The sequence below is a fragment of the Littorina saxatilis genome, linkage group LG4 (genome assembly GCF_037325665.1).
Source record: "Littorina saxatilis isolate snail1 linkage group LG4, US_GU_Lsax_2.0, whole genome shotgun sequence".
Classification (NCBI taxonomy): Eukaryota; Metazoa; Mollusca; class Gastropoda; order Littorinimorpha; family Littorinidae; genus Littorina; species Littorina saxatilis.
This window is the reverse complement of record NC_090248.1, coordinates 10,154,246-10,180,170: the sequence shown is the minus strand read 5'-3', so window position 1 is coordinate 10,180,170 and position 25,925 is coordinate 10,154,246. Positions and strand designations below refer to the sequence as shown.

Sequence of the window (25,925 nt, the reverse complement as noted above, 5' to 3'; positions counted from 1 at the left end):
CGGTAGTGTCGCATAACCGGAGTCAGTGATCTGGAAAGGTGTCAATCTCTCTCTCTCTCTCTCTCTCTCTCACTCTCTCTCTCTCTCTCACACACACACACACACACACACACACACACACACACACACACACACACACACACACATACTGATGTCATCTGACTTACTTGGTATCACAAAAGGTGCTGCCTTGCCGGTTTTTGCTGAAAAATAACTCCGAGACAATTAGATTCAATGAATACAATGATACAAGTAACCGGCAAGTCATAAATCCAAGAAGGTGTGGGGACCGACACAAAATAGGCTGGTTGTGGGGTCCGTCACAGAGAAATTAGGTCGAAAGTGGGGTCCGACACAGAAAGTGGGGACCGACACAATGAATTATGGGAACCGTCACGCCTACGTCACAAAAGTGTGTGGGGACCGAACACAGCCAATTTCACTGACTACTTTTGTTGTTTTTATTATTACGGCTGTTTGGATGGCCCTACAATCTTGAAACTTGGGCTGTCTGCTACAGACATGTTGCACTTTTTGCTGGACCAACGACAGTTCCAAGCAGGCATTTTTTGGTAGGATATTTCTTGCCGATGCTACGAATTATGCAGTTTTGCAGTAAAGTGGAAGGCATTCTACCTAATAACGGCTAAAATATCAAAAACCTTCAATCCAACAGCACCTAGGCATGTAGTGTAAACACTCACAGATCTAACAAGACCATTCTCAGAGAGCAACATTGCGTAATACTACCATAAATGGATGTTTTGTCCGCGAATTTTGGCGTGTGGGAACCGAGTGGGAACCGAAAACAAAGGGTCAGGGCACCGAACACAAAGCGTAGGGGAACCGTCACAGTGTCACCGGTGTGGATATACAATTGTACAAAGCTCTGGAGAGTAACAGACGTGCATGCTGTTTGTTAGGCGGCCCAGATCACATGCAACGACGCATGTCAGGAATCCACGTGGAGGTGGACAGCCAGACGTGTTACGCTTTCCCTCTGTTGGATGACAACGAGACCGCTCTGCTCGCTCTGCCTGAGAAGATTGACGTGACCTGTACACCGCCCCTCACTGGCCGTGTGGTCAGGCTGCAGAAACGTTTACAGCCTTGGAACTATCAGTACGGAGCTCATATCATCAACATCTGTGAAGTGCAAGTATGGGGTATGTTGGACTCTCTCTCTCTCTCTCTCTCTCTCTCTCTCTCTCTCTCTCTCTCTCTCTCTCTCTCTCTCTCTCTCTCTCTCTCTCTCTCTCTCTCTCTCTCAGTCTCTCAGTCTCTCTCTCTCTCTCTCTCTCTCTCTCTCTCTCTCTCTCTCTCTCTCTCTCTCTCTCTCTCTCTCTCTCTCTCTCTCTCTCTCTCCCACTCCAAAACATCAGAAGAATGCCGCCACGTCCCCCCAGTCAGCCAAGCGCAAAGACAGTAGTGACACTGCTAAGACCCCCGCCGACCACCTAAATAAACAATCGGTGGACAGCAAGGTGTCCATGCTCCTGATCGGAGACAGTGTCCTTAAACAAATGGACATTAGGAAGATGACGCCCCCCGGGGAAACGATGCACAAAATCTGTGTCCCTGGGATGACCTGTCAGGACTTAATCAATTGGCTGCAGGTTCAAAAACCAAACCCCAAAGTAAATCTTGCAATCATTCATGTGGGAGTGAATTCAGTCCAGAGAGGCTCTGTGTCTGAAGACACGTGGTTTACACTGGTCGGGTTGTTTCGTCGGGCCTTTCCTCGGGCATCACTCCGAGCGTCCAGTATTCTCCCTTCGTGCAAGGGCACCCGCGCGTTTGACAGCAAAATTTTACATTCAAACCATTCTCTCTGTTCAGTGTGTGAGAGGACTGGGGTGTTGTTCATTAACAACTCTCAGACCTTTCACACACAGAATGGTTCACCGCGACAGGCGCTCTACCGCGACCACAAGCATCCAAGCCTTCGCGGCACAATTAGTCTGGCCTGGAATTTTAGATTTTCAGGTCAACAAAACGAACCCAGGCCGGGGGACAACACACAAACCGCACAGTCATTCGACCCGAAATCTCGCGGACACCCGGTCAAAGCTTCGGCCAATCAGTCAAACACCTCGTCTCGCTCTTATTCGGACATGGCATCACACGGTACGCATTCACACCTACATAATTTAACCAATCAGTGCGATGCTCCCGATGAAAGGCCTGTCAAAACAAACGTGTCCATGACCAGTGGTAGTGAGGCCCCGCCCCCTCCACCCCGCCTCGCGCACAGCGCCCACCCCGCTCTGCAAACTGTTGAGCACGTGACTGTCCCCTCTTCCACTGACAATCCAGCTGCTGCCCTAAAGCTCATATGCATAGCGCGACTTCTTTCTCAATTTTTGTAATTTTCCCACTGTGTATTCGGATTGTCAGAAACTTTTGTATCTACGGAATTCGAGTTGATTTTCATCATAGCATCGTTGTGTGTCAACCGCATTGTTTCTTGGTTAATTAATGTTTCATTTCCAATCGCTTTGTTCAACAATTTTATTCCCAGTGTTTTGTGTGTTCTTACATTGTTCCCTGGAAGTTGAATAGACCTTTTTCGTATAACCTTTGCCCCCAGCGTTTCGACCAATCAGATTTTAGGGCACGGCAGCCTCTCTCTGATAACCGGAACTAGGGGGCAATAGGTGCCTGGCCTGAAATACCTCTTTCACTTTCGATGCTCGAAGATTACTTTGCCAGAGGATTACTTTGAGAAATTCTGCAAGAAAACGGATTATCTTGTTCAAAATCATGAACAAAAAGTCAAGGACATGCACGAAGGTATGGTTTGAAACTGCTATTGGTGGTATATGGACGAAAGACTTGGCGAACTTCCCCTGCATAAGCGAGGGTGCGTATCGCTAGCGCTACGTGTCATTTGTGCTGAGTGTCATTTGTCCTACGTGTCATTTGTGCTACGTGCCGCTATCGCTACGTTGATTAGTGCTGCAAATAATTTGTCGATGAGTCGCTATCATTCGTTCATTATCACTACGTGTCGACAGCACTACATCTTTTAGCGCGACGTGTCATTATCGCTACGTGTCAATACCACTACTTACTGACGACTCTCTCTTTCTCATTTTTTCAGTCTCTCGCTCTCACTCGTGGTTTGTGTGTGTATATGTATGTCTGTGTATGTATGTGTGTGCGTGTATGTGTGTGCGTGTGTCTGTCTGTTTCAGTGTGTGTGTGTGCCTGTGTGTGACTCTCTATCTCTCTCTCTTGCTCACTCGCTCGCTCACTCACTCTGTCTCTGTCTCTGTCTCTGTCTCTCTCTCTGTCTCTCTCTCTCTCTCTCTCTTGCTCACTCACTCTGTCTCTGTCTCTGTGTGGCCTTAATAATAAACCATTCTGAGTTCTGAGTTCTCTCTCTCTCCAGGGCCGGACGAGAGAGGGGGGGCTTTGGGGGCTTTAGTCCCCCTCCCTCTCAAAAAAAAAGAGAGAGAGAGAGAGAGAGAGAGATGTTAAATTTCTGGTGGTGCTATTTCATTATTTAAATGACTTTTTTGTGCAAGAAGAGGATAATTTTTCATGTATAAATGTTAAAATTTCTTCAGCTTTGCCCTCATACCACCACGGGGGCTTCGCCCCTCGACCCCCACCGGGGGCCTTCTGCGGCCCCCGGACCCGCGCTTCAACATTTTAGCCCCCCCCCCCCCCCCCCTAAAAACGTACTGGTCCGGCCCTGCTCTCTCTCTCTCTCTCTCTCTCTCTCTCTCTCTCTCTCTCTCTCTCTCTCTCTCTCTCTCTCTCTCTCTTCTCAACTCAACTCAACTCAACTCAAATTTATTAATCCATATGGAAAGTATGTGTGTGTGTGTGTGTGTGTGTGTGTGTGTGTGTGTGTGTGTGTGTGTGTGTGTGTGTGTGTGTGTGTGTGTGTGTGTGTGTGTAATGAAGAGAGAGATTTGCTGAAGGAATATTTTGTTGTTCCTTTCAATTTGCCAGAGATTTGTAATTTTCGGAAGAAAGTCTCTGCATGATTTTCAGTTGTTTCTTTCGGATTTTGATCTTTTTAGAAAAAAAGGGCTTTGTTTTTGACTAATTGTAAGACAGTGTTATTGCATATATTTGTAAATGGAAATATTGACACAAGGTATAACCGAGGATATCGAAACCTTTTCTTCTCTCCCAAATGAGAGGGGGAGAGAGAGAGAGAGGGGGGAATTGACAGACAGAAAAAGCGCGAGAAAGCGGAAGAGAGAGACAGTTAAAAGGGATGGGGGGGGGTGCTTTTTATTTTATGGTTGGTTAGTTTTAGTTCTTAATGCACTGTTTTTGACAATAGTTTTCATTCGGTAAAAGCCAAATTCAATTACCGCTCGCTCTCTCTATCTCTCTCACTCTCTCTCTCTCTCACTCTCTCTCTCACTCTCTCTCTCTCACTTTCTCTCTCTCTTTCTCTCTCATGGTGAATTGGGAAGACATCCGCTGTATATTAACTCTGCAGTCAGATGTGTGAAATACTGGTTTACACTGCTGAAGCAACCTGATTCAAGATATTCCAAGATTGCATATAAAGCTTTATGTAATCTGGCATCGAAGGGCCACACAAATTGGGTCTCACATGTGCAGAGTCTTTTATGTTGTAATGGTTTTGCTGCTGTGTGGATGTACGGAACGGTTGGGAATGAGAAGTGTTTCTTACAAGAGTTTAAAAGACGTTTACAAGATTGTTTTTGTCAAGAATGGTTCTCCTTTTTAGAATGCAGTGAACGTTTTGACATTTATAATTGTTACAAAAAATGCTTGGAAAAAGAGAAATACATTGAATTAATCGAAGATATTAAGTACAGAGTTGCTCTTACTCGTTTCCGCGCAGGAGTATCCGAAATCAACGCTCACAAGTTTCGGTACGCACCAAACCAAACGACAAGAAACTGTCCTCTCTGTACAGCTGATAAAGAAGATGAACACCATGTTGTATTTTTATGTCCTTTTTATCAAGACCTTCGAGCAAAGTATTTGAAAATCTCGAACACTAAGACGCTGCAACAACAACTTGTGTATTTCTGTGGCAGTAATGAGGAAAATGTGATGAACAGCTTCAGCAGATTTGTGTTCTTCATGCTACAGAAGAGACGAACCCTTATAAATGAGGTTCAGTGATATGTCATCAGGGTTTTAATGTATTTGTTGAATTTTATGCGTGACTATAATTTATAACTGTGCAGATACTATTGCTGTTATTTTAACCACTATTGTAAGGGGCTGTGGCCTTAGACAATTAAAGATTTGTTCTTGTTCTTGTTCTTGTTCTCTCTCTCTCTCTCTCTTTTTCTCTCTCTCTTCATTACACACACACACACACACACACCGCACACACACACACGCACACACACGCACAAACGCATACGTACACACGGTATCGTACACACAAACTCACACACAGAAAAACATCCGTGTATGTATATATACGGTATCATGCGAGAGAAAGAGAGAGGTAGAGAGTGGGGAGGGGGAAATCCAAGATTAAGGGTGGGTACGAAGTCAACGTAGTTGGCATCGCTGATAGTCGTGCCATTGCCAGACACGAAGTGACTCGAGCAGACTTTTCAATGGCACGACAAACCCCTGTCGTCGGATTGCTTGCACCCATCGCGTCCTTCGCTGTTACGCCTTCGCACTTGCACCCATCGGAAAGCCATACAATGATAAATTCTGTCCACCGTATTTCTCTTTCTTCATTCCACTGTTGCACTTGCAGTTGCAAACACAACAGTTTGCCTCGTCGTCTCCGCACTTGACTCTGCACCAAGCCTCGTTGTCGATTTTTCCTTTTGCCCCCTAGTTCCGGTAGATCTGACAATAAACTTCACAGCGCCTGCGCCAAAATTTAAGTGAAAAAGGTCTATTGAGCACTGTTTGCTACTAAATAGTATTCATCTTTTTAACATTTTTGTTTCCTTTCATAATAGTTTTTGTTGTTTGCTTAATTATTTTGTTTCATTTGTGTTGTTGCTTTGCATACTTTTAACGTGATGACTAAGTTATATGACCACAATCGTTGGCCTGTGACTGAAGGCCTTCGTATAGGACACCTTAATATCAATCATATTGTAAACAAAATGTCTGATGTTTCCCAGGTTGTTCAGAACAGTGAGTCTTATGGCAGGGGGTTTCATATGTTTGGGTTCTCAGAATCTAGACTTAACTCCTGCATAGACGATAAAGAAATTTTTATCAACGGTTTTCAAACTATACGAAGGGACCCAAAAAATCCTAAAGAAACGGGCCTTTTAGTTTATATAAATGAACATATAACATTCAAGCGCTTACCTCAGTTTGAACATGTTGGTGTGGAGTGCATATGGACCGAGGTGAAGTTAAAGCATGCATCTCCTATTTTGATTGGATTTCTCTATCGGAATCCAGCTGAACCAGCGAACTGGGTTGACAAGTTTGTAACCATGATGGATTTAGTTTGGTTAGAATCAAAAGAGATTCTTCTCATGGGGGACTTTAACATTGACATGACGAAATCTAATAAATCTTGGAAAGATATTACTACTGTATTTAATATGTCCCAACTGATCAATACGCCAACGCGAGTCACGCCCTCATCCAGTACCATCATTGATCACTTATACTCTACCGACTCAAAACATGTAATAGAAACCTGTGTACCTGTCATAGGCATAAGCGACCATTTCCCTATTTGCTGTACATGGTCAAAAAAAGGTGTGAAAATTCCTAAGCTTGGTCATACTGTCCTCACGTACAGGTCATTTGCTAAGTTTAATGAAGTACTTTTTCTTGAAGACCTGCGTTCTGCACCGTTTAGTGAGATAACAAGACCAATCCTGATGACGCTTTAAAAACATGGTATTCTACATTTCGCGAAGTTTTAGATAAACATGCACCTAAAAGGTCAAGAAGAATTAAGTATTCATATCGGCCAGGGTGGATCACTCCTGAAATTATAGAAGCCCAACATTACCGAGATTATCTATGCCGGATCGACCGCCAATCTGAAGAGTACAAAACACAGAAAGCAAAATGTCAGTATATGACTCGACAGTCAAAAAAGCAGTTCTTCGAAAACATTCTTAAGAAAGGCAAGAGTTCCAAGGAAACATGGAAAGCCATTAATCTTTTAACTAATAAATGTGTAAAGACCACATCATGGAACGAAAACGATATTTCGCCAGATGAAATTAATAATCACTTCTGTTCAGTTGCAAGTAAAGTAATAAAAACTGACAAATCCGATGAAAACAATTTACACATTTTGCACAAGTACTGTGACACCAAAATTAAACACGAGGCACAAGTTATACCTTTTTTGTCAGTCTCCAAAGTATATAATTCTCTAACTCACTTGAAAGAAAGTAGCACAAAGGGAACTGATGAAATAGACAGCAAAATTCTTAGATTGTCAGCCCCACATATAGCGGAATCTCTAACGTATATTTACAATCTCTGTATTGAAAAAAGTGTTTATCCCAAAGCTTTCAAGGAAGCTAAAGTGATCCCCCTCTTTAAGGCAGGTGATAAAACAGATCCCTCAAATTTTAGACCGATATCCGTTTTACCAGTATTGTCAAAACTACTGGAAAAACATGTCAATGACCATATTATGATACACTTTACATCAAACAATTTGTTTCATGAAACTCAGTCTGGTTTTAGACCTAAACACTCGTGCCATACGGCACTGACAGAACTGGTGGACTCTTGGTTATCAAAAATCAACTCTAATACGTTATGTGGAGCACTGTTTATGGACTTTGCAAAGGCATTTGATGTTATTGATCACCCCCTCCTTTTGCGGAAACTTTCCATTTATAGACTGCCACAGCCCACACAGACTTTTATAGCCTCTTTTTTGTCGGGAAGGACACAAAAAGTTACCTTTAACAGTTCGAGCTCTGAAGCAATGCCAATGTTATATGGGGTCCCACAAGGCTCGGTCCTCGGACCGTTATTATTTTCTGTCTACATCAATGACTTACCATTACACATAACCTCTGGACAGTGTGATATGCTAGCTGATGATACTACTATTTATACCTCAGGTGATGATATTACTTCGGTAGTCGACACGCTTCAGAAGTGTGTCGATGATGCTGTAGAATGGACGCATTTAAACCACATGTCTCTCAATCCAGAAAAAACAAAGTATATGCTAATTACTACGCGTCAAAAACGACAAGTCATGTCGGAACCAAAGAAGTGCATTTCTGTTGATAGTCAGCTGATAAACGAGGTTAGTGAACACAAAATTTTGGGTGTAAATATTGACAACAATCTAACATGGGGCCCTCATGTAAGTAACTTATGTAAATCTACAGCAAAAAAAGTTCATCAGTCTGCAAAGATTAAACATTTTCTAAATTTTGATGCGCGCAGAACATTTTTTCAAGCGCATGTGCAGTCTGGAATAGACTATGCATCAACCCTTTGGGATTCTGCAAGTGATGCAGCTTTAAGACCTCTAAAATCTTTGCACAGACGAGGAGTAAAAGTTGTTCTGCTGAAAAACAGCACCCTCTCTAATCATGACTACAAAAAAGCTGAAATTCTTCCACTTTCATCCAGACTAGCGTTTAACAAGGCAAGGTTTATGCATAAAATAGTTCTTGGACATGTACCAGACTATTTAACTAAAAGAATATTATTAACTGAGACTTCATCAAGCCGCACGAAGAAACTAAATGTTCCCCTCCCTAGAATTGACTTGTATAAAACTAGTCTGGCATATTCAGGTCCATTTCTGTGGAATGGTTTACCAGTCTCTCTCAGACAGCCACTTTCTGTTGCCAGTTTTAGAAGACATACTTTTTTGAAAATGCTTTCATCGTCGTGTGGCACTTAATGCCTCGATCAGGTACTGCTGTTTGATAAGTACATGAAGATCTACTAGTATAATCATTTCAGTTAAGGTTTTTTTTTCTCTCTTTCTCTCTCTCTGTTTACGTTGTTCTCTTCATGGATTTTGCACATACATTATGATTATGTGTACAATGTGTACATGTGTGTGTGTGTGTGTGTGTGTGTGTGTGTGTGTGTGTGTGTGTGTGTGTGCGTGCGTGTGTGTGTGTGTGTGTCTGTGTATGTGTGTGTGCGTGTGTCTGTGTGTGCGTGTGTGCGTGTGTGTCTGTATGTGCATGTATGTCTGTGTGTGTCTGTGTGCATGTGACCGTGTGTGTCAAAGTGTGTGTTTTAATGTATACCATTACCAATGACCATGTTGGCATGTAGGGCCTATGCTATGAACATTTTTATTTTTTTCTCTCTTTGTCTGATTTAATAACCATGTTTTTATGTCTTTGCTTTGCTTCTTCTTCTGCTTTAATATTATGCACTGCTTAGTTAATTCCCTCTTGGGCGAGGGCTGGATGAAAAAAGATCTTTGCTGTATCTACTCCATTACCCTCGAAAAATAAAGTTGGTTCGTTCGTTCGTTCGTTCTCTTATTTTGGCGTAATGAGTACATTTTGCTTCCTCACGTTTTCCCGCATTGGCGAGGGCTGATCACAACCAAGCGCAAGCACGCTCGTACGCACACTCACCCACATGCAGAAAAGAGAAACAAGTTTGAGCAGCATCGCCATGAATATTAGGATCCATTATAAAAACGTAATTTATGGTTTGCGAAGTGTATTGTGCCGACGTAGATTCTGACACTGACAGTGTCACTACATGTAAAGACGGTGCTGACACGACGCTTTCTAGTTTCTCTGTGGCTAAGGCTGTGGCAGGACATAGATGACTCGGAGTTTGTTTGCAATCAGATGCAGGCGGATTTAAATAACTCTTAGTTTGATACATGTATTGAAAAATGGTGTAAGATGAAAACACTCACATTATTTTCTCAAGTCTTACTAAGACAAAATATTGGAGAAAACATACGAATGCTGGAGGAGAAACGATTGGTTATCTTTATTTTATCTATGTATACATTGTGTTCTGTTTCAAAGGTTGCCGAGATGGTTTGTACGGTGCTGACTGTGGAGAGCAGTGCGGACAGTGTGCAGGCAGTGACACGTGCAGCGCGGTATCAGGTCACTGTCCTAATAGATGTCAGCCTGGCTGGAAGGGAGACAACTGTAAACGGGGTAAGACTTAGATTATGTTGGGCTTTTTTTTTAAACAAACTAAGACAAGCTTGGAGGATCGTGATACAGAAAACAATCAGCACAACCAATACATATTTTGATAGAAGGAGGGACTGACCTGACTGTTGTTAACCCGTGATTTGTAAAAATGTAAAAATTGTTATAAATCGCGGGGCGCGCCCCGTGATTTGTAACAATTTTTACAAATCGCGGGGCGCGCCTCGCGATTTGTAACAATTTTTTACAAATCGCGGGGCGCGCCCCGTGATTTGTAACAATTTTTACAAATCACGTTTTCGCGCCCGATATTTTCTTGTCATCTCCAAAGTCAAGGGACAACAAGTCGCGTAAGGCGAAAATACAACATTTAGTCAAGTAGCTGTCGAACTCACAGAATTAAACTGAACGCAATGCCATTTTTCAGCAAGACCGTATACTCGTAGCATCGTCAGTCCACCGCTCATGGCAAAGGCAGTGAAATTGACAAGAAGAGCGGGGTAGTAGTTGCGCTAAGAAGGATAGCACGCTTTTCTGTAGCCTACCTCCCTTCGTTTTAACTTTCTGAACGTGTTTTTAATCCAAAGATATCATATCTATATGTTTTTGGAATCAGGAACCGACAAGGAATAAGATGAAATAGTTTTTAAATGGATTTCGGAAATTTAATTTTGATCATAATTTTTATATTTTTGATTTTCAGAGATTGTTTTTAATCCAAATATAACATATGTATATGATTTTGGAATCAGAAAATGATGAAGAATAAGATGAAATTGTTTTTGGATCGTTTAATAAAAAAATAATTTTAATTACAAGTTTCCGATTTTTAATGACCAAACTCACTCATTAGTTTTTAAGCCACCAAGCTGAAATGCAATACCAAACCCCGGCCTTTGTCGAAGATTGCTTTGCCAAAATTTCAATCAATTTAATTGAAAATTGAGGGTGTGACAGTGCCGCCTCAACTTTTACAAAAAGCCGGATATGACGTCATCAAAGGTATTTATCGAAAAAATGAAAAAAACGTCCGGGGATATCATACCAAGGAACTCTCATGTCAAATTTCATAAAGATCGGCCCAGTAGTTTAGTCTGAATCGCTCTACACACACACACACAGACACACACACACACACACACACACACACACACACACACACACACACACACACACACACACATACACCACGACCCTCGTCTCGATTCCCCCCTCTATGTTAAAACATTTAGTCAAAACTTGACTAAATGTAAAAACGAAATCCCTTGACTTTTGGGGTAGCGCGACTCTGTTAAAGGTCCAGACCATGCTGTTTTAGCGTCAAAAACGCTTCGAATCGTGTTCCTGCGCGACCGAACACTTCCCGATGTTTGCAGTTAGTTAGAAAACCACTTTCTTACCGTCTTCAACAATGTTTGGTTTACTTCGGAATCTTGTAAGGCCGTAATCCGACGAATTTTGTGACCGAAGCGACGGATTTCTTCTCCAAAACGACCCGCCATTGTGCCGCGTGATCTTCGCGAGACTGGCTTATGAATAAATTATCCGTGACGTCACACAGTGTGAAGATGCCGTTTACCAACATGGCAACAAGCGTGACTGCAGACGAAATTGAACCGTACATGTTCGAACTACCAGTTTCTCTCCTCGAATCAAGCATGAAAGATGAGGAGCGGAGGCCACTTCCAGCAGTAGTGAAAAGACAGCGACGATGAAAATTGCGACTCTGTTTGTCTCAGCGATCAAAGGTAAACACGCCCGCTCTCTGTGCTGAACTTATCGTCTGCTTTCGAGTCTGTGCTATTTTTTCACTCTCGCCTTGTCAACGCACTCGCGAATAAGTGGGATATTGTTTAAGTGTTCATGCATTGCATTCACGAGTAAAAGAACAACAGCTCATCGCAGTTTTAACTGTTCTTGATTATTTCAGAGACTGGTGTCAGATTGGCCACTGTACCTGTTGTATTGTGTGGGAGGGGCAGATTTGAGAGAGAGAGGAAGCTAGCCTGAGGTACATTGTAGAATGAAAACTTGCAGGGGAGCAAGAATGCATCACCAGCCACGAAGGTGTACATACAACTTTTTTTGAGGTGCCTATATTTGTTTGATTTTTAAATGTATGTATTTGTTGTTGTTTTTAAAGGCTATCAAGAAAACTGTTGTCATTTAAATGTGACACTCAGTCAAATATAGTTTCACATACACACAAGATTAACTCACTTGCATGCCCACAGAAGAAGTTTGCTCTTCACATTGTTCTGTTGTTGTTGTTTTTATAATGTAATCATTGTAACATCAACACTCAGTAATAACCAATATTACAACACAATCACTTTTTCATCAGAACTCACTCACATACTACATGTATTAAACCCTGGTTTATGGACACTTGCATTTGTACTTTGCATGGGAAAGCAGCCTGAATTTCAGGTGAACTTTAATAAAAGAAGATTTATATGTATGTTGCTCTAGATGCATGTTTTAATAAATAATAATGACATTCAGGAAAGTAAAAGGACTGTTGAAGTTTGCTGTTGTAAAATGTCTGATGATTAGGGTTTTGTTGCACATTTAGTGAATTGACTGTACCAATTGCTGTTATTATTTACACCCAATCAGTGCATCCACATGATATTATGTAGCTTAAATTAAAGAAAATGTTTTGATGTGTTCAGAACATACTGACAAGTTGCACACTCACTGACTTTCCGAAAGAACAGAAAAGTTCTTCCTGGCTGTCTGGTCGCTGCCATCAGAGACCTCTTTCTGTCACAGAGCTACACAGGCTTCAAATGTATGTAAGATAAATAAAAGGTACATTACAACTCTCAACTGCGGGGTGTGTGTGTGTGGGGGGGGGATGTGCATAACCATTGCATACTTAAGGTCGGCTTAAACTGCAAACAGAAATGTGGAGCTTGCGTAACAATTCTTGCTTTGTCAGATTTGGAGATAGGCAGCCTCAGTCTATATAGTTGGTTGCCAGTTGGGGCGTCCTGCTTGGTGACAACTTGAGCTTTGTCAACTGGTCTAGCTGTAGCAGTCAAAGTCTGGGCACTGTTGCATTGTAGTCTTGCTGTGTATGCAGAGCTTTGTTGTAGCTGCCATAGGCCAGTGTTGCCATAGGCCAGTGTTAGGATCACCACCCCCTCAAACAGCTCCGGCGTTCAGTTAACCTGATGCCTGTTTTAGACAGAAAAAAAAGTTACCACAATCAGCAGAACTTTCACTGGAGAATGGGCATAATTCTTTCATACTTTTCTTTCTCATAGCTTTTTTTGGTTTTTATAATCTCTTCATTACACTAAATAACATCCATCTTAAGACCTATTTTGAGCCTTAATTTAAGTTGACTAGTAATGATATTAATCATAATGTATTTATTTTTATAATGTACAAACTAGAGTATGTATGTGGATATGTGTGTGATGGTGCTGGTATGGATATGTGTGGTTTGGGTTATGTGTGTACTGATGTGTACATTTTATGTGTTTTGTATGTTTTGCGAGTGCGATTTTATGTGATGTTATTCTGTACACCAGCCAAAACAAAATGTCTGGCATATTAGATAATAAACGCACCTTTAAATTTATTAGCGACTACACCCCGTCCCCCTCCCCCCCATTACACCCTACACTTTTAACATTGTATAAAAAATCATGTCCCAATATAGGTCCCTAGTTACCTGGGAGGACGTTAAGCTCCATAATCAACATCAACAACGTATTGAATTGAATTGAAAAGCTGGGGTTAGGAGGTCTAACTTCTTGAATTAAAGTGTTTTTTTCTCAGGTGCATGTAGTTTTTTATTTGCTTGAAATCATGGTGTATTCTGGTTGTAAGAGAAGAGTCAATTTCCTTGTAAGCCTGCAAAATTAAGATTTGTCATTTTTGAAGTACACAAGTTTTTGTAAGAGTCCAAAATAGTCCAGGATAAGGAGGAAAAACATAGGGTGGGTCAGGAAATCTGAAACATTGCATAGTTTTGTTTTGCCTATGTAGACACAAAAAGTACTTAGAGCACTTCCCCCCCCCCCCCCCCCCCCAAGAGAGCATAGCTTAGTTTTAATTATTTTAATGCCACTGTTAGCAAGAGGAGCTACTACAGACAGCAATCAAACAGTGGATTTTTTCTGTAGACATTGTTATTTCTGTTTAGGTGTTTCAGTAGTTTTCTATGCGGAAAAATCATGCTGCATGATCACTAGAAACAATCCAGCTCTGTAGCATGCAAGTTTTTTAAAGGTTTTTTTCCCATGTTATACTCTGAGAGAAAAAAAACCCCACAGAGATAAAGTTGAACTGGCAGTTTGACTGAAGCAGTGGTAATAACACAGAGTTGTGCTCTTCCTACAATCAATGTTTTGATGTGGATGATGATGTCCGAACATGTACTTGGTTGTATTATTTTGCTAGACTATTTGTTTCTGTTAGATATATCTGCTCACATGATTGTTGTTCATAATTTGACATTACATTTACTGCTGATCAAAATGTATTGTTGGAATAGGTCTGCTTAATATTCTGACTGCAGTTTTGTAATAAAATCAAATAACACAGATGTTTTAAGTATCAAAGTGCTTTTCACACACACACACACACACTCACACACACACACATACACACACACACACACACACACACACACACTCACACTATGAGTATGACTGCAAACATGAATTTGTACTTGTATTAATTATAATTACTGTATTACAGAACCTGATCTGAAAAAAAGGACAACAGCAAATTATTCATGCAAGCTTGCTGTATTAACGATTTCTTTATCCATTTAATACAACACTGAATTAAAAGATAACAACTATAACAACGTGTGTGTGTTTGTGTGAATGTCTACGTGTATATGGACGGACACTGATTAACCCTGAGACTCATCGATTACCCAGGTGAGTGTAAAAGAGGGAGAGAGAGAGGGAACTTTAAGGTGGGTGCATGGGGACGGACATGTAGTAACAGATATATGTTTTAATCTGTAATCTTAACACATGTGCTTAAAATTAGGAACAGATGCCATTCCACTACAAATACTGTCAGTCTGACAAAAACGCCCAGTGACACTGAACCCCTATCCCTTACAGAACACATTCAGTATACATGTACTCACTTCCTTTCGTCTGCGTTTAGTGAAAGCAGATCGTTCTGATGACATTGGTATCCGGTTTCTGACCTCCTGTGAGTGGTCAACAATTGTCCGAACTGGAACTGCGTCAGGCAACAGCTGTTTTGTGTGTGCCAGGTTTTCTTGCCGGCTTAACTGCGTTCACATTGGAAGAAAGTGTCGCGAAACACAGCACATCGTGTTGGCCGTTTCCAGTTAATCAGTCTTGCTGCAGAAGTTGTAAGCCCATCGGAAAAAGGTGACAACTGATGCCTGAACCTTTTTTTCTATACTTCATAGCTATCAGCAGCCGTGCGCATTCCTTCGGCGTGTTGATGCTCGATGTAGGCAAACGCCCACTTGGCACTTGAGCCTAAGCTGTACACGAAATGACGTCACATCCGGTTCTCGTCTACTGGCGGCCTTTTCGAAGTCTCGTTTAGCAGACGAATTTGGCGGAACGTTTTTAATTAAATCACAATGATAAAGCTACGAATCGGTGAATTTCTTTACATTTTTGGAATCTTTAGGTGCATTTCTCTAACCTTCAGTCATCGGTTAGTGGTTCTAATAACCTTTAAAACAGCGTGGTCTGGTCCTTTAATTTTAAGATTTTTTTTTTTTCATTACTAGGATGTCCCATCGTTGGGAAATTCCGGTCGCTTCCTCCCAGTGGAAAGCTAGCAGTGACAGAGTCGAACTACCCCAAAGGCAAGGGATCTATTAGTCCCATTTCGCCTTTATCCCAATTCCCCCCCATCCCATTTTGGCGACATTTCTCAGGCCAAGTGTCATTTTACCACCATATCATGTACCATTAACTCCACATCCCATTTTGGCGCAATCCCGTTTCGCCTTTAGCCTATTTCGCCCCCATCCCATTTTCGCGACATTTTACAGGCCAAGTGTCATGTTACCACCATGTCATGTACCATTAGCTCCACATCCCATTTTGGCGCAATCCCGTTTCGCCGTTATCCCATTTTGCCCCCATCCCATTTTCGCGACATTTCACAGGCCAAGTGTCATTTTACCACCGTGTCATACCACTAGCGCCACATTCCATTTTGTCGCCATGCCGTTTTGCCGTCATCCCATTTTGCCGCCATCCCTATTTCGCGACATTTTGGATTGTGGCAAAATTGGGATTTGGCGAAAACGGAATGTTTTCCTAGTTGAATAACGCAGTATCGTAGTATAGTGAGGCTTGGCAAGAAGAATAAATAAAAAATGGGATGGCGGCCAAATGGGATGGTGTCAAAATGGGATGTCGCGCAATTGTTATGACACGGTAGTAAAATGACGCTTGGCTTGTGAAATGTCGCGACAATGGGATGGGGGCGAAATGGAATGCGGTGAAACGGCATGACGGCCAAATGGGATATGGTGTCAAAATGGGATGTCGCGCTATTGTTATGACATGTTAGTAAAATGACGTTTGGCTTGTGAAATGTTGCGAAAATGGGATGGGGCAAAAAATGGGACGGCGGCAAAATGGGATTGCACCAAAATGGGATGTGGAACTAAAACCACCCCCACCACTCAGCGTAGAGGCTCTAAACAAGAAAAATAATAATAATAAAAGGCATGCATTACTTTGTGGAATGCGATATTTTTCCATTTTTCCATTTTTCCAAATCGCAGTTTTAGGTTCGACGTGATTTGTAAAATATTTTTACATTTTTACAAATCACGGGTTAACAACTGTCAATTAGACAGACACACAGTCAGACGCACAAGCAGACACACACACACAGACACAGAAACGGATCGATTACAAACGTTCATGGACTTTGCACTATTGCTCTATGAGTAATCGCAGTGGCACTGCTTGTTGCAATGCGCTGTATTTGCAAACAAAATGTGTTTCCAATGAAAGCCCCCCTCCCCCCCCAAAAAAAAAAAAAAAAATTATAAAATGTTTAGGTCGGTTACATCTGTTATTGATGTTTGATTGAAGTTTAATTTGTATCTACAAGGGCGCAAAAGGCAAGTTTTCTTTGACGAATGTTTATTTATTCGTTTACTTTGTTGATTGGTCGGACGGTTGCTCAGTCGGTTAACTGGTTAGCTGGCTGATCGATAGTGCGGGTTTGAAATAATTTGAGGTGGTTTTTTTGCGTTGAATTTTGCAAGGAATAGACATCCGTTTTTAGTTCATTCAATTATGGCAACACACGCACACACATAACCCCACCCACACACACACAAACACAAACACACACACACACATACACACACCCAGACAGGCAGACAGAGAGACAGACACGCACAAACACACACACACACACAAACACACACACACACACACACACACACACACACACACACACACACTCACACGTGTACACACAGATTACATAAAACAATTGGCAAGTCATTTATTAAGGACACTGGTTTAAGTATGCTGCTGTTGTGTTTCAGAATGTCCGAGTGGTTCTTTTGGATACGACTGCAGTATGCAGTGCACTAACTGTTCACAAGATCGATGTCACAATACTGACGGTGAATGTCTCGAGGGATGTAAGCCTGGATACCAATGGATCTCTGAAAATCATTTTTGCAACGAATGTAAGTGTGTGCGTGCTAGCGAATGTTTCTGTGTGAGAGTCTCTGTGTTCGCCTGTTTGTCTCTGTCTGTGTGTCTGTTTACGATGGCGTGTGTATAATTATGGCTGTGATGTTTACATACTTAACGTGTAGTCTCAAGATTATACTTGTTGAGGTTTTGTAGCAATAGGTCTGTTATTCGTCTGTATAATATACTGGACACAAGAAAGCCAGTTTGGTTTGGTTCGGTTTTGTTAGCTTTAACTTGCTTGAAATATCTCCTTTACAGTTTGTCATAACGGTGGTTTTGGTGACAACTGCTCAGAGCCGTGTGGTTACTGCAGTGGAGGTGACCAGTGCGACCCTTTCACTGGGACGTGTGCCTTGTGTCAGCCTCAGTTCCAGCCACCTCTGTGTGAAGGTAAAATGTCTACAGTGTCTCTGTCACATCTTCTTGTTACCCTGCTTCATAATTCTTGCACTATGATCACACACACACCTGTTGTTGTTAATTAAATAATGATCAAAAGACTTAATGGGTAAAAAAAATAATTATTTGACAATCGTGTTTTTTTTTATTTATTTTTTTATCTTTAATATTTTTTTCCTGTGTTTTTTTTTACAACACATTATACATTACATCACACTTCACATCGCCACATACATACATACAACATGCATAAAAAAGAATGATCTAGAAAAGAGAGAGAAGTAGAGAGAGAGAGGGAGAAAGTTAAAGAGGCACTGTATAGGACTGTTTGACTACAACAACTACTAGACCTTTAAATAATATTGATTACTACAAGATTCAAGTTTACAACAGAATATATATCAAGATACTGTTAACGAATTAGGGAGGACGAGTAGAGCCTAGTACAATTTTCATGAAACCAGGTTAGAATATGGTTGCCAGAGGCGGTCAAACTTATCTTCTGCTAATCCCCCTTTATACTTTTCCAATAAATATCTACTTTTCAAAAATTTCAAGAATATCGGAAGCAGAAGAAGCGAGATTTGTGTGAAGTGCGGCAGAAGCGAGTTGATGGTATTATTGTGAGATCACGTGCCAGGTGGATTTGTGATGGTGAGAAGAATACCAATTATTTTTGTAACCTGGAAAAAAGGAATTATGTGCAGAAAGCAATGTGTTTTGTACAGACTGAAAACGGGGTTATACATGATAGTGACCTTATATGTAATGAGGTCAAGTGTTTCTATGAAGAATTGTATTCCACAAGAGACACAAATTTGGTAAATGAATCGATTGATGAAAACTTAGAACACCCAGCACTTTCCAATGAAGAAAGAGATTGTTTGGAAGGGAAAATTACCATGCAAGAAATGATGGCAGTTATTAAACGGTTAAATAACGACAAAAGCCCTGGTTCAGATGGGTATACAGCTGAGTTTTTTAAGTTCTTTTTTAAAGATCTCTGTTCTTTTCTTTTGAGATCCCTGAATTGTAGCTTTGAAAAGGGAGAGATGTCTATCACCCAGAGACAGGGAGTTATTACCTGTATACCAAAGGATGGAAAGGATAACAGTTTTTTGAAAAATTGGCGACCCATTACACTGTTGAATGTAGTTTATAAGATTGCTTCATCCTGTATTGCTGAACGGTTAAAGTCTGTGTTACCAAACTTGATCCATGAAGATCAGACAGGCTTTCTTAAAGGAAGGTACATTGGCCAAAACATAAGGTTATTATATGATACTCTATTTTATGTGAATAAGCATAACATACGTGGCCTCTTAATGTGCATTGACTTTGAAAAAGCTTTCGACAGCGTTTCTTGGTCCTTCATTGATAAATGTTTGTGCAAATTCAACTTCGGTGATGACATTAAAAGATGGATTTTCACTTTTTATAATAATATTAGATCATGTGTTTCTGTGAATGGTAAATATTCCAGTTGGTTTGATGTACACAGAGGTACCAGACAAGGAGATCCATTGTCACCTTATTTATATCTAATATGTGCCGAATTTCTGTCCATTATGATCCGCCAGAGTACAGAGATAAAAGGTATAAAGGTGGCAGATGATGAAATATTAATATCCCAGTTTGCAGATGATACCGCCCTGTTTCTGGATGGTTCAAAACAATCTTTTTGTGCATGTATGAACGTTTTGAAGCAATTTGCCTCTATATCCGGTCTGAAAATGAATTATGAGAAAACCACGGCAGTCTGGATAGGCTCACATAAAAATTGTAATATTATATTTATGCCGGAACTTATGCTCAGTTTGAACCCTGTAACATTTAAAATTCTTGGCATTGTTTTTTCAGTCAACTTAGATGACATTATACCCCTTAATTATGAACATAAATTGGTAGACATTGAGAATTTGTTCAGGTCCTGGTCCAGAAGAAATTTAACCCCCTTTGGAAAAAGAACAGTTATTAAGAGTTTGGCGCTGTCTAAGTTAACTCATCTGTTTATGAGTTTACCAGACCCTGATGATAAGTTTTTGTTTGATTTGAATAGGTTATTTTTTTCATTTCTATGGGATGGTAAGAAAGATAGAAAAAAGAGAACAACAGCATATCAGTCGTTTGAAGAGTGGGGGCTTAAAATGGTGGATTTGAAATGCTTTTTGTCTGCTCTGAAGATTTCATGGTTACAGCGAGTCCTTTGTAGTGAAGGAAAAGTAACTAAACTTTTACAAGCTCTGTGTCCACTTGTACATAACATTCACAAGAGAGGAGGTGAGTTTGGAAACATATTGATGCAAAGAGTTCAGAATCCTTTCTGGAGAGATGTTTTCAAACATTATAAGCATTTTGCATTCACATGTGTCACCATCTCCTTGAGTGATTTTGCTTCAGAGCGTCTGTATTATAATGTACATATTTTCATTGATAAAAAGGTTATTTTTAACAGGAATTGGATGGAAAACGGCATCATTACAGTCGGTCACTTGATGAGAGCCGATGTTTTTTTTGGTCATATAACGATTTTAAATTGAAACATCCAAATTTACAACTGAATTTTGTGTTTTTCGAGGGCGTTATGTGCTCAGTTAAGAATTATCATAAAAGATTAAAGTTGGATGCAGCTTTAAACAATGTTTTTTCATATTGGGGATGATGTTGTATGGAAACAAATATCTAAAGGTGGAGTAAAACATATATATACCCATCTTGTGAAAAATGATGGCAATTTACAGTGCATGGAAAAATGGTCTAATTTATTGAATTTTGATGTAAATGTTAGAAAGGTGTTTTTGACAATAAGGCGAACTACACAAGACACATACCTGAGGTGGTTCCAATATAGAATACTACATAGAATGTTTCGCACTCAACGCCTGTTATTTTTTATGAAAATTTCTGACACATCACTATGTAGCTTTTGTACACAGGAAGAGGAAACCTTAGAACATTTGTTTTGGGAGTGCACAAGAGTTAAGCTTTTTTGGTCTGATTTCACAGAATGGTTATGCCTAAATTTCACACATTGCAGTAATTTGAATTTGTCAAAAGAGCTTGTCATTTTAGGGTATTTAGACAACTTTCATACGGATGCTGTTTTTGATTTGTTTATTCTCCTTGCCAAACAAAGTATATTTGGAGCCAAATTAAATAAGACAGTCCCAACACTAAATGTTTTTGTGAAAATTGTTAAACAAAGGTTTTTGATCGAAAAGTATAATGCTAGTGTAAATAATCATTATGGTAAATTTGCAAAGGATTGGTGTTTATATAGACACTTTTTTCATTGATGCCATAGGATAATTGTATTGATTGATTTCGTATGAACATTTTTGAATGTGATACCCCCTGACCCATTTATTCATAACATGTTATACAGTACTTGTATGCCGATAATTAAACCCCATGTATACTTGGAGGCTAAAGTGTGACCACCGTCCCCACCTAACCCCCCTCCCCTCCCCCAACCTGCCTCAGTTTCCCCCCCCCCACCCCCCCTTTCATGTCCCCTGTCTTTTCAACAACCCACCCTACTGTCTATATCTGTGTCTTGTCTAGGTATGTGCGTGTGTATGCGCTAAGACAGCCATAACTTATGTTGATAAACTCTGTGCATGATGTATGTTATGTTGTGTTTATGAGACAATGACAAAAGGTGACGTTTTCATGTCAGTATGTCCCAAATGACATCACCAGTACATTTTTCATTCTATCTAATCTGTTTTCGTTCTATTTTTTCTAATAACATGCGTTAACAATTGATTGCCAACTGGAATGGAAGAGCACAAAAATTGTAACTTGATATGTAGTTTCTCTAGAGGGAAAACATCTTCCACTTTCATGTCAGTGTGTCCCGTGCAACATACATTTGCCAAACAGCTATGCGTAAGTAGATTATTTGTTAGTGGTATAGAACATACTGATCAACAATCAAAGTCAGTTTTCACATTCATGTTCTACCTATTTCTTATATGTTTATTCTTTTGGCAATGGTGAAATGTCAGCAATCGTGTGTCATTCGGGACAGTAGACATGACACCTGACCTTTTGTCACTGTCTCTTATGTGTATATAAAAGAAATAAAATTTAAAAAAAAAAAAAAGAATATCGGAAGCATCGGTCTTTCAGAGTTCCATTTACATTTGTAAATATAAAATTTGGCCAATAAAATAATGAAATCTAAGGCTTTATCAGTGAACATATTTTTCTGAACTCCAAACAATGCCAACGCTTCCGAAAACCGGAAATTAGTAACATGATAACAACTATTATTTAACAGTTCCTGTAGTTCCTGCCAAAACCTGTTAATATGCTGGCAATGCCACATCAAATGATTAATTGTTTCTTCCTCATTGTTACAAAACGAACAATTAGAAGATTCAACAATGTTTCTCAGAAAAAAGTAGCGGTTTGTGGGCAAAGCCCTATAAATTAACCTCAGCTGGAACCATTTTAGCTGACAATCAACTGTTGTCTTATGACATAAGTAAAAGATCTTGTTCCAGCTGAGGTTATCAAAAATACCATTCCATTTTACCACACCAGCTGGGGCTGAGTCTGCCGAGGCCAAACACGATTGGACACTATGGTTTCCTTCAAATATTATTTTCCATGGTTTTTGCTTTAACAATTCATAGTTTGCCTCCTGTATTACATTTATCTTTTTCTGATATGCCTTAATAGATTTGACCAGTCCTGCAAATTTCAAAAAATTAACCTTCAACGTAGGAAATTTTATCTGAAAATCTACAAAATTCAATAGACTGCCATTTTCATTCAGTAAATGACAGACTTGGAAAATACCCCTTTCTGTCCAATCTTTAAAGTATACAGTGTGTTTTCCAATTACAATATTTCTATTATAAAAGATACATTCTGCATTAAACTCACTTACATCAGTTGGTATACATTTTATGCTTAATTTCTTGAAATGTTTCAATACATCATGCCAAAAAGGATTGTGGATTGATTGCATTAAAGTGTTGGCAAACTCACCCCCTAGCTGCTGCTGTTTATCCAGCTCAGGATAAAGACAGAGCGTAAACCTGGTTAAAGGAGATTCGGCATAGAAAACTCTCCTAAGCCAGCTAATTTTCATAGCTGACAAGAAAGTACAAACATTTAACATTTTTAACCCACCCTTTTGGTAAGACTGACAAGCACATTTCTTGTTAACTTTACCTTGCTTACCATTCCATAAAAACTGAAAAAAACATACCATCAAGTTCTTTCAAAAATATATCGCATGGATCTGGGATATTCATAAATAAGTACGTTAACTTAGACATTGCTAGTGTTTTCAAAACAGTAATTTTACCAAAAGGGGTAAGCTGTCGCTTACTCCACATGTTCAATACTTTTCTTATCTCTGCAATCTTTCCTGTATAATTTAGATGGACAATATTTCCTGTATCCACAGAGAAAACTACCCCCAAATATCTAAATGTCCCTGGGTCCCAGCAAAAATTCATGTCACGCAAGGACCGTATCTGGCTGTTCCTCCTACTCCCAATCCATATGACCTGTGTTTTTTCTAAGTTTATTTTTAATCCGGACATACTAGCAAAAACATTCAAAATTCTCACGGCTTCTGTAAATGATTCTTCACTTCCATCCAAACACAAGGCTGTGTCGTCCGCAAACTGAGACATTAACATTTCAAAATCACGCACATGTATACCTTTTACTTTCTCATTTTCACGCAACAAGTTTGATGATAAAACCTCAGCGCACAGTAAATATAAATAAGGTGACAAAGGATCGCCTTGTCTTACTCCTCTGCAAATACTGAACCAGGCTGAATAAGAGCCATTTACCGAGACGCATGCCACAATATCAGAGTAAAAAGCTCGTACCCATTTTTTTTATGTCGGGGCCCAAATTTCAAAGTCTAAAACCCCATCTATAAATTTCCAAGAAATACTGTCGAAAGCTTTCTCAAAATCGACTAGAAGGAGTTGACCCGGAATCTGTTCATATTGTGTATACAAAAGGATATCATATAACAACCGGATATTTTCCCCTATGTATCTACCCTTCATAAATCCTCTTTGGTCTGTGTGAATTAGTTTGGGCAGTACGTTTTAAATAAACAGTGTCACTGAATTAAGCCACATGAGAGATCATGCATCCACTGCTTTTGAGGGAAACCTTTGAGGGAAACCTTTGAGGGAAACCTTTGAGGGAAACCTTTGAGGGAAACCTTTGCAAACAGAAACAATGAGGAGTAACACTAAATAAATATCTATTGAGATCTTTCAGAAAACAGAGTGCTCTAGTGCTGAATAATTAAACATTCCATAAACTTTGAAAACAATGGAAGTTTACGGAACGTTTAATTGACAACATGAAACATAAGCTATACCCTTAATAAACCAGTCTATGATATTTATTAAAAGGGTTGCTCTATTGATTAACCGCTGGCTTGCGTATTTTTTGTGTTTTGCCATTCCTTCTGACGCAGGTTTCCTTCACATAAGCTATCCTTCGCGGCTGATCACAATATTTGGTTTCACTGTAGAATTACGGAAATGCCCTGTAAAACGGGCTTTCCGTGGAACAACCGAAGTTTGTCATCATCCGCTGCAGCATAGTTGTTTTCCAGAGTAAAACAGCTTTTCCGCGGAATACTGTTTAGAGTGTCTTCCTTTTTTATATGATATAACTTGTAACAGTTACTATGCGGAAATAAAAACCGTAACCATACCCCCACCCCACCCGTCCTCGGAAACAGTTTGATCCAGTTCAGCGTGTAGACCAATCAGAAAGTGCTTGGTCATTCAACTCAGTTGACTAGTGCAATGACGGCTGTTCATCTTTCTGATTGTCAGCCAAATCTAAGGCTTCTCTGCGAGCCCTTGCTAACCCTTGCAAGAAGCAACGGTTAACATCGCATTACATTTTAAGCAAATAAAATGTAGTTTCGTGAATACAAAGAAAAATATATACTGACCATTCTTCAAAAGATGAGAGCAGAATGTTTGGCGCCTCTCTGAGCAACACATATACAGCCACCCATCTCAATCTTTTCTCATGCGGACCGTATTATTTGTGTTATGAGAATAAAACACGATGCCTCGTGGTAAAGACATGTCCTAGACTTTTTTTCGAGTTATCCTCTGCGTCAGCGACAGCGTTTTTTTCTGACCACACAAACATCTGCGCTGTTGATAATTGTATTAACGGATGAATCTTTGAACTAGTAGACATGAGCTATAGACTTTTTCCTTTAATGCAATGCTTGTAATGTTAATGCCGCTCTCACTGAAATCACTGTGTATGCTTTCAGTTTGTACCGGTAAAATGTACGGAGCCCGCTGTGATCTGAACTGCAGCACAAAGTGTGGTGGTGACGGATCCTGTGAACAAGACACAGGAAGATGTGTGGAGGGATGTGTAGCAGGGTACCGACCAGGAGAAAAGGGTTTCTGCAACGACGGTAAGTCATTGGTGCCTCCTGGCGAATAGACATTAAATAAACATCAATCGAAATGGTCTAGCGTGCCATTCACTTTTTGATCAAAGAGGTGTTTATTTATCTAATCGTATATGAAATATTCTCCTCGAAGAGACAGACAGTTTTAATGTATTGCTAACCAAGTGACCCCCCGCGGGTTAGGGAGAGTCCCATATTGGTTGGGACGAGAAAGAATTTACCCGATGCTTGCCAGCATGTCGTAAGAGGCGACTGGCAGGTTCTGTTTCTCCTTTTGCCCTTGTTAAGTGTTTCTTGTATAGAATATAGTCAATG

At 40.2% G+C, this 25,925-nt stretch overlaps 2 protein-coding genes across 2 annotated transcripts in view; one reads left to right on the top strand and one right to left on the bottom strand.

Annotated features, from left to right (window-relative positions):
- LOC138963928 (receptor-type tyrosine-protein phosphatase mu-like) overlaps positions 1 to 25,925 on the bottom strand; it is a 500,599-nt gene that overhangs the window by 185,300 nt on the left and 289,374 nt on the right. The window lies entirely within an intron of this gene.
- On the top strand, positions 933 to 25,642 carry LOC138963653 (scavenger receptor class F member 1-like). The gene is made up of 4 exons (XM_070335499.1): positions 933 to 1,166; positions 9,939 to 10,076; positions 18,029 to 18,160; positions 25,464 to 25,642. Exons 1-4 carry the CDS (start codon positions 938 to 940, stop codon positions 25,640 to 25,642), a joined length of 678 nt encoding a protein of 225 aa, XP_070191600.1. The 5' UTR covers positions 933 to 937.

Excerpts from the sequence above, each read along its gene's own strand:
- LOC138963653 (XM_070335499.1), top strand. The coding sequence starts at position 938 with ATGCAACGACGCATGTCAGGAATCCACGTGGAGGTGGACAGCCAGACG. Across the intron at positions 10,077-18,028 it reads GGGAGACAACTGTAAACGGG|TTTGTCATAACGGTGGTTTT; the intron begins GTAAGACTTAGA and ends TCTCCTTTACAG. Across the intron at positions 18,161-25,463 it reads CCAGCCACCTCTGTGTGAAG|TTTGTACCGGTAAAATGTAC; the intron begins GTAAAATGTCTA and ends GTATGCTTTCAG.